At 46.8% G+C, this 9,105-nt stretch overlaps 1 protein-coding gene across 2 annotated transcripts; it reads left to right on the top strand.

Moving 5' to 3' along the window:
* Nucleotides 1–1,285: 1,285 nt before the first annotated feature.
* RFK (riboflavin kinase) lies at nucleotides 1,286–7,323 on the top strand. 2 transcript variants are annotated; one of them, XM_086685023.1, is made up of 4 exons: nucleotides 1,286–1,672; nucleotides 2,547–2,698; nucleotides 4,249–4,351; nucleotides 4,674–5,098. In XM_086685023.1, exons 1-4 carry the CDS (start codon nucleotides 1,591–1,593, stop codon nucleotides 4,826–4,828), a joined length of 492 nt encoding a protein of 163 aa, XP_086541149.1. In that variant the 5' UTR covers nucleotides 1,286–1,590; the 3' UTR covers nucleotides 4,829–5,098. The 2 variants fall into 2 exon arrangements, with proteins under 2 accessions (XP_086541149.1, XP_025787336.1); XM_025931551.2 differs by lacking the exon at nucleotides 4,674–5,098 and adding an exon at nucleotides 5,105–7,323 and having other exon boundaries at nucleotides 1,304–1,672.
* Nucleotides 7,324–9,105: the final 1,782 nt, after the last annotated feature.

The following is a 9,105-nucleotide window of genomic DNA, read 5'->3' as shown; positions in this document are numbered from 1 at the left end:
TCACCCAGCAATTAAATGAGGCCAGGCTCGTATTCAAACCCTGGCTTATCTAGCTCTGGCACCTGTGCTCTTAACCATTAACTACACGACAGGCCTTTCATGTGAGGTCTGCTTCCTCAGCAGCCTTGGGAGCACTTTGCGGGCTGCTATTGGAGTATTAACAGCACAGCACTGGAATCGGGCTTATCAGTCAGTCTCTCCCACCAGACAGAGTCTCTAGGGACCAAGACCTTGTCTCCCTCACCTTTGTCCCCCCAGCACCTTGCACTGTGCTCAGCACACACTGGGGTCTTCGATCCGTTCTTTCTGCAAATACTTATGCAGTGTTTGCTATGAACCATGCACTATGCTGGTGTTAGGGAAATAGCCTTTGCCAACGCAGAACCCCTTCGGCGCCAATAAAGAGAGATTATAATTTTATCATTGGGTAAACATAGTTACATACATGTCGGGTAGACGTGACTTCCAAGTCTGGACAGGGTTTTACACACGAATGCATAGAGAGAAGCAAAGAGAACAATGAAAACTTCTTTCTCAAGAACAAGAGGATGCACCTTGCGACTGACCCTTGTATGTCTGGTGAGCAAGAAATTTCCCTTGAGCTACTTCCCCAGGTAACGTTTATGGCCCCAAGGGTCAGAAGGCCCCCAAATTGGCATTGCAGTAGGGATGACGCTTTTTGTCGGGTGTATTAAATTCTCCAGGTAACACCTCACAGAGGGAGGGGTAGGTAGGCGGCTGCATCCTTCCTGGGAGAAAACTGCATTATTGCAACCTTGCACTAGTCAGCGGGGGGCAGGGTGACAGACTAGGACCCGCTCCCTCGGCGCTTACATTCTGGTATAACGTCAGCCCGCGGGCAGAAGGGCATTTCTGGCCTTTAGGAAAAGCTTCCTCTACGAAGTGTTCTCGAGCTGGAATTCTGGAACTTTAATAAACGCTGAAAGAACGAATGAATGACGAATGACCATCGAGCTGGCGGTTGCCAAGGAGCCAAAGAACATATCTGGCGTCAGGATCGTTATGGAAACGGTGGAAGGGAACAGAAACACGTAGGGCTGTCGGAGACCGGTGCTCTCACAGCCCGCAAGACGAGAGCGATTCCAGCCACACTTTCCACCGCCCGGGGCGGGAGAGGCCAAGGAGGGGCGGGGCGGTGGCTCCAGGGCCAAGGCTGGGGGCGGGCCCACGCGGGGGCGGGGCTACGGAAGCCGAGAGGGCTGTGAGGCGTTTAGCTGAGGAAGTGCGCGCAGGCTCGCGGCGCTGGGCGGGCTCGGGCCCTCCCACGCTGACCCTCCCGCCCTCCCTCCCGCCGCCCGCACGGGTACCCGCCGCCGCCGCAGCTCCCGGGGCGGAGACACGAGCTCTGGGTCGCTCGGCGGCTCCTGTTGGGTCGGCGGCGTGACGGACTCACTGCGGCGTGTCGTCCGCGCCGCCAAGCTCGTAGCGCGCCCGCCCTCCCGGCCGGCCGGCCGGCCGAGCTCCCGCTTGCGTCCCCCGGCTGGTCCGGGAGATCCGGGCACCGCTTCGACGGCGGCTCCGCCGGACCCGCGACCCCGGTCGCAGCCCGCGCCCCGAGCGGACGGCGTCATGAGGCACCTGCCGTATTTCTGCCGCGGCCAGGTGGTGCGGGGCTTCGGCCGCGGCTCCAAGCAGCTGGGCATCCCTACAGGTGAGCGCGGACGGTCGCGGGCCCCCCTCTGGGGCACCCCTCCGACTCGCGGGGTTGGGTCGGGCGGGAGCGGGGACGTCAGACGGGGAACTTGGGGCCGAGGGCAGAGGCGACGCCCTCCGCTCCGCCTGGTTTCTGCTTTGTTGAGGCGGGTTGAGGAAACTCGTCCCTGTCCCTGGCTCCCAGCTCACCGGGGAACTGGGCCGGAGGGGTGGTGAGGGCAGAAAGGCGAGCGGAGTTTCGGGACCCCTCTTTCCCGCCTCCCTATCCAACCGAGCTAGAGCTGCCAGGCCTGGCACGCGGCTTCCCCGTTAGAAAACGTAACGTGAACCAGGCTGGTTAGATTGCCAAGCTAGCTGCAAGGTTTTTTGTTGTCTTTAAGTGTCTCGCTAGTAATTGGATGAGAATCAGATCTCCTTTCTGGTCGGTCTACATTCGTTTCAGTAGGCAGGACCTGATCATGTGTGATTCATCCTGAAAAACACATACCACGGTTACCCCCGGTTGTTGAGCTTGGGACGTAGGCGCCCATATTTGGAGAATAAGAATCGTTTCAAGAGATTCCGAACCTCCTTAAGAAAGCCCAGGTCTAAAAACCCCAGCTGTTCGTGCACCCGTTTTCTCCTGCCTCAAGAGTATGTGTTTTTTTGGGGATGTTTATACACTTAATTGTTCTTAACCTATCCACATGGAGCTGAGAAAGAAAAACCTGAGCCAGACTACGGAAGGAGGGTGGGATTGATAAGCATAGGCGGGGCAGGGCCCTGGGACTCTGGTGAGCCTAATGATTTAGACTATGCTTCCTTGCCTGCGATTTTTATAAAGATTTACTATGACGCTGTTAACACCCGTAATATTTGTTTCTGTTCTTTAGCCAACTTTCCGGAGCAAGTAGTTGACAATCTCCCAGCTGATGTATCCACTGGCATTTATTATGGTTGGGCCAGTGTTGGAAGTGGAGATGTTCATAAGATGGTGGTGAGCATAGGATGGAACCCATACTACAAAAATACAAAAAAGTCCATGGTAAGAGTTATATCTAGGTCTGTAACTGGAAATGGGATAATGATTTAAGGTAATATTCAGTAGCAGATGCATGTAGAACTCCCCAGTGGTGCTCACAGCATAGTCCAAATGACTAGGCTTTCTGGCAGCGGGCTTGAAGGATTTTCAAGTGTCTAGTTACTGTTTGAATGGAAGAGTTTGTCCTCCTTTCAGTGTATGGTGTCTTTGGATCCAAAGCGAATCTCTAAAAGAAAATGATCTCTTGTAAAAGGGGGGGGGGGGTATAATTGGATTGTGCTTTTTAATCGTTCTGTTAATCTCTGCCTTTTCTTTGGAGAGTTTAATCCATTTACATGTAAGCTAATGACTGCTGAGGAGGGACTTCTGCTATTTTGCTGTTTTCTAAATGCCTTACAGCCTTTTTGATATTTCTTCCACTACTGCCTTTTGTTTTTTAATTTTTTTTTTTTTTTTTTGCAGTGACAAATTTTGATTACCTTATTTCCTTTTGTGTACTTGACATAACTATTTTCTGTGCGGTTACCGCGAGGATTGCCTTTAACATTCTGAAGTTACGAATTTTGGTGCATTTGTCTTTCAAGTCCTGTAGAAAATAAAAAGTAGAGTTTCAAGCCAAAATTGCAATATTAATTTTTATAGCTGCCCATGGACTTATCCTCACTGGAGATAAAAGTGAATTACTTATGGGACGCCTGGGTGGCTCAGTCGATTAAGTGTCCGACTTCGGTTCAGATCGTGATCTCATGGTTTGTGAGTCTGAGCCCTTAGTCGGCTCTGTGCTGACAGCTCGGACCCTGGAGCCTGCTTTGGGTTCTGTGTCTTCTCTCTCTCTGCCCCTCCCCTGCTCATGCTCTGTGCTCTCTCTCTCTCTCTCAGAAATAAGTAAACATTAAAAAAAATTTTTTAAATGAATTACTTAAGAGCATGTTTTATAAAATGGAGCTTGCCACAATTAATGTAGTTCATTCACTTTTTAATTACTTGCTCATCCTGCTAAGATAGAGCTGCTTACTACACAAATGGTGCTTTCTGATAAAATTGCGAGGTGATGCTTTTTTTTCTTTCCTCTTAAACTACCTTAAGGGCATACCCTTCTGCTCTGTTCACAGTACCCCTACCACTTAACAGCTTAATCTGCGAGATAGGGCTGAGTCTTGGTCAGCTCAGGCGCATGGCAGAAACAGAGTTGGTATAAATTTCAGCGTCCTTGAAGAGTTTATAGAAGCGTGTCACAGTTGGAAAACCACAGGACTGAGTACTGGTAAAAACAGTAGAGGTGGCCCAGAACTGCTTAGCATTGTGCTCAATATTTGTGGTATAACATCTGCCTTACTCAGATACAATGTTTACATGTAAGGTCAGGAGCAGGAACAGGACTGATGGAAGCATTCAGGAGAAAAACTACACTTAGATTTTAACCTGTCTTTAAAAATTTAGCAAGCGTTCATGGTTTCATTTGAATGACCCCCACCGTAAATGTGAAGGTAATATTTCAAATTTCAGGTATTCTGTGACCTGATGGTAATCTTTTTGATATTTCTTAACTATAGGAAACTCATATCATGCACACCTTCGAAGAGGACTTCTATGGGGAAATCCTCAATGTGGCCATCGTTGGCTACCTCAGACCTGAGAAGAACTTCGATTCTTTAGGTAAAGTTCCTTTTAGGTCTTCTTAGGTATTACCGCAGCCACTTCTAATGCTTCTGCTAGTAACAGCACGGCAGGCGAGATGGTATTTGAGCATTTAGTATGTGCCAGGCACTGTAAGTGCCTTACATGAATCAAGTCACTTCCCCCACCATAACATGAGGAATTATTTTGCCCATTTCACAGGTGAGGAGATCGGCAGAGGAGGGTTAAATAGTTTGCCCAGGGTCACACAAGTATGTGATGCTTCTTATCAGTATCAGTAGGCTGGCTGCTTCTCTCCCAACAGTATGAAGTTAGTGAAATCTCTATTTCCTTTTCATAGTTCAAGGAACAAGAGAGAATGCTGTCGTGAGTAAAGATGCTTTGTGGTGCTTGAAGTGTAACAAACTAAGTCAGTATTTGAAACATAGAGCATCAAGTATGTCAGCGTGGTGTGGTTGCTTTGATTCTGTTGGAGAGGGTCTTTTACAAACGTAAATACTGAAGAGGCTTGATCATGCATCTTCCTTCCATTTGGTACTTGTGACACACTTTTTGCTAATGCCTTTCTCTGAGAAATTGCCAGAAGAGGGACATCTTTTGGGTACCATTGATGTTTACGTCAGTCCGGAAGAAGGGACGGGACAAACATTTATTGGGCGTCTCCCCTGTGCTAAAGGCGCTGCCAGCCTGTGAGCTTTCAGGAGAGTCTGAACGGGTAGAGAGAGTAGAGCGGCAGTTTCTCATCGTCTGCCTGCTGTGTTCTCTCTACAGAGTCCCTTATTTCAGCAATTCAAGGTGATATCGAGGAAGCCAAGAAACGACTAGATTTACCAGAACATTTGAAATTGAAAGAAGATAATTTCTTCCGGGTTCCTAAAAGCAAAATCATGAATGGCCACTGATGAAAAATCATCTTATTCTTATTTATTCATTCACTGTGTTCTAGTATCTTACTACTCCTAACTCCTCAGTTGTTGTATTTTAAAAATCAAACGTTTTCCTACAGCTGTGAATTAAACAGTACAATGTACTTACCACGTCATGCTTCAGCTGTTCAAATTCAATGCATCATGCTGTAGTACTAAAATGATTCATTTTAAAAATCAAGCTTCTTTTTTATGCAGTATGTCATTTAAAATGTACCACTAGACAGGTCTTAAGTGTCTTATAATGGGAATGAAATGTATATAATTATGGGTAAAAAGGCAAGTCACTGGTTTTGAGATGAGGACTATAATTCTCATGGTAAAAAGTAGCATGTATGTATCTGTGTAGGATGTGCTGCCAACTAGAGAAGGCTTGTAAATAAGTGTATTCACCAGAGCTTTGAGAGTTTATTGTAAACCGAAGGGGGAAAATCCATACTTTATATTTTTGATATCTGGTATGTTAATATATTACAAATAGACATGTGGGGTTTCACTGTAGTTAGTCATTTCCTCTATGAGGTCAAATCATTGTACTGTGTTGCATTTCTGTGTGGTATAACATTTGTCCTTTTTAGGGTCGATGTTCAACGTTTTTCTTGATTTTGGTTCTGTTTTCCTTGAAACAGTTGTCAATGTCAGGGTTATTTTTTTTTTGTTTTCCCTATTCCATTTAGAATGTTCTACAGCTATACACTTGGACAAAAGATGGCGCCTGTATCATTCCATCCCTTCGCCCCGTGAACAGTGACTAAGTGCAAAGCTGTATTGCATTGTAGGGAAAAAAATGCCCAGAACTTCATCCTTAGGTTTCCTCATGTTCAGAGTGAGCACACAGTGGATGATTTGTATATACCAGTTTCTTGAAGAACACAAACATTTGTTTTCCCCCTAGAGAAACCTTTTAAGAGCCAATTAAATTATGAAACAGTTATTTATTTTTAACGTAATTATATATTCCTGAGCAAATGTAAACTGTCGTAGCTGTGTACGCACAATGTAATTTAATGCTAAACAGTGCTTGTAGCTTGGGGAAAAGGCATACATAATAAAGCTTTAGTTAAATAATCCTCACGCTATGCATTTTTTCTTCCTCCTAACTAAGAAGCAGTATTTGGCTACTTGGGACACTGTTTATATTGGCAGAAAATTGAAGTCTTTGGATATTTAGGAAATTGAGACGACAGCTTGTTTGGCCCCCCTGAAACAGTACGTTGTGCTCTCGTTCGCTTGAGCACCAGATTTGGCTTGGGGAAGGCGAGCAGGAAGACAGAGAAGGTAATTTTAAAAGTAACTCATCGGGGCGCCTGGGTGGCGCAGTCGGTTAAGCGTCCGACTTCAGCCAGGTCACGATCTCGCGGTCCGTGAGTTCGAGCCCCGCGTCGGGCTCTGGGCTGATGGCTCAGAGCCTGGAGCCTGTTTCCGATTCTGTGTCTCCCTCTCTCTGCCCCTCCCCCGTTCATGCTCTGTCTCTCTCTGTCCCAAAAATAAATAAACGTTGAAAAAAAATAAATAAATAAAAGTAACTCATCATCGAGCATTTTCTCTAATCGGCATAGAGAACTGATGTTACCAAACACATAAAGCAGAAAAATACCTAAAACATCTGGAGAAAGGGGAAGCATGGGTAAATTTAGTTGGATTGTGTTTTTCTGTTTGGTGTATGAATTTATGGCGGACAATGTAGTGTGTGTCTTACTTCCTTTATGAAAATACTTAGGAAATGTTAATTTGATGTTAGGGAGCCTATGCTTGAAAGAAGCCTTGATTATTAGTGGCTTTACAAAGCAAAGATAAAAACAGACATGGAAAGTGTAAAAACGGATTTGTATTTGTATAGCCTGCTGCTAATCATGTCCTCACTAAGTGTGTGGAAAGTCTTTGCTGTTGTCACCTTGCAGTTTGAAAATTGTATATCGTGAGGTGCAGGAGTTAATAGTGTCTACACTTCTTAAAGTTTTACGTGGCGTATGTATGATGAGAAATTGCAGTGATACCATTTTTTATTAATCTGAATGATTTCAGGCCTTGAAATAAACCTGAGCCAGGTGATGTTTCTTTGCACCTTTTGCCTTGTGTGTATCTGAGTCCCTCCCTTGCCAGCTACTTGCCGGTGGGTTGGAGGCCTGCATAGCGGTCGCGGGCGGCATCTGGAGGGAGGAGCTGGCGTGCAAGGGTACTTCTGGAGCCCACGGCCTTGCCTTCACAAGCTGCCGTGTGTGCCCGCGGCACCGTCCCGGGCTTCTTTCAAGAGCCTTCTGTTCGCACGGTGTCCGTCCTCAAAAGCCTACTTTCTGAGGGTGAGGGTCCCCGTTATATTTTAGAGTCACAAGAGCCAGGGGAGTGTAAGTAGGTGTGAGTTCCCTTCCGTAACTCCTGCTCCAGAACGGGGTCCTGCGGTCTCCATGACTAGCAGTCCCTTGGAACTCTTGCCTGTGTCTAGTGTATGCAGGGCCGCGCAGGGGTTCTTGCAGCACTGCCTCCAGCGCGCTCAACGACGGGGGTTTAAATGTTCGTAGTTGAGGCTCCTCTGTGACAGTTGCGACCAGGGAGACGGAAGCGGGACATGTACTTAGAAGTTACGAGGACCGTGTTGCTTTCCTGGTAAAAGTGCTCGCCTTTTCCTGTTCCTCTCTGACTTGGAAAATGGTCACGAGGCTGATAGAGGAGATCCAATCTGACCTTCAGAGACTGAGCTGGGAAATAAGTGGACCCTGTAAAGAGATGCCGTCCTGAGCAAGAGTTGGCAGAAACCCACTACAGAAGCATACAAAGATGACAGACCCAGGGATTTATCCGAGTTGGAAGTGACTTTAATGTGTGTAAAGAAATGAGCGTTAAAAACGGTAAAAAAAGGTTCTACAAAAATTGGGTGGAGGGGAGGTAGGCGGGGGGATGGGAAGAATAGATAAAGGGGATTAAGAGGTGCAAACTTTCAGTTGTAAGATAAGTCACGGGGAAGAAAAGTACAGCACAGGGAATATAATTAAGGTAGTAACGAAGGATGACAGATGGTGACTCCAGTTATCGTGGTGAGCACTCGTAAGGAGGCGTTGAATCGGTACGTTGTATGCCCGTGTGCTAATTATATTTCGATAAAGAGTTTATTATAGCTTTATCAGGGTACAATTGACATAAGCTGCACATATTTAAGTTGTGCGACTTGGCGAGTTTTGATATATGGATGCACACCTGTGAAATCAAAACCAAAATCAGGATGATAAATATCACTCCCCCCCCTCCCTTCCACCCCCCCCTCCCCCCCCCGCCCCTTTGGTGGGGGTTGAGCATGAACTTAAAGTGATATTCACATCTTCAAACCCGGAGTGTCCAGGCGAACTTAGAGGTTTACAATTTCAGTTGGAGGTGTAGATCACAAGATGCCAGCGCTGGATGGGAACGTCTTAACACCCAATGTGTCAGCAGGTGGGACCTCTGTGGGGCGGGGAGCGGAGCTGTCTTGAATGGGATTGCCCTTACAAAAGCTTACCCTGGAGAACTTTCTTTTGCTCTTTCTGTCATGTGAGGGTACTCTGAGAAGTCGGCAGTCTGCCGCCGAGGGGAAGCATCTCACCAGAGCTTGACCAGGCTGGCTTGGAGTGTTTTGTTATAGCAGCCTGAACAGACTTAGAGGAACCCTGATGTGAAGCTTAGAATAGATGGCCTCTTCCTTCCCCTCCCTTTTCTCTTCTCCTCTCCTCTTCCTCTGGCTCCTCCTCCTCTTCTTTTTCTCTCTAGCGGAAACAGGCATGAGCCCTGGGATTGGGAGTGAAGAAGGTATTTTCTGTTTATAGATTGCCTGCCTCTACGAGATTAGTCTGAATCAAGTTCCTCCGGATCAGTGCT

This window comes from Puma concolor, chromosome D4 (genome assembly GCF_028749965.1).
Source record: "Puma concolor isolate L17-30 chromosome D4, mPumCon1.1.hap2, whole genome shotgun sequence".
NCBI lineage: Eukaryota > Metazoa > Chordata > Mammalia > Carnivora > Felidae > Puma > Puma concolor.
This window is presented reverse-complemented; position numbering and strand designations above follow the sequence as displayed.

What these genes read in the sequence shown, in the direction of transcription:
- RFK (XM_086685023.1), top strand. Translation starts at nt 1,591, where the DNA reads ATGAGGCACCTGCCGTATTTCTGCCGCGGCCAGGTGGTGCGGGGCTTC. An exon ending in GCAGCTGGGCATCCCTACAG is followed by an intron (nt 1,673 to 2,546) that starts GTGAGCGCGGAC and finishes TCTGTTCTTTAG; the next exon opens with CCAACTTTCCGGAGCAAGTA. An exon ending in AAAATACAAAAAAGTCCATG is followed by an intron (nt 2,699 to 4,248) that starts GTAAGAGTTATA and finishes TCTTAACTATAG; the next exon opens with GAAACTCATATCATGCACAC.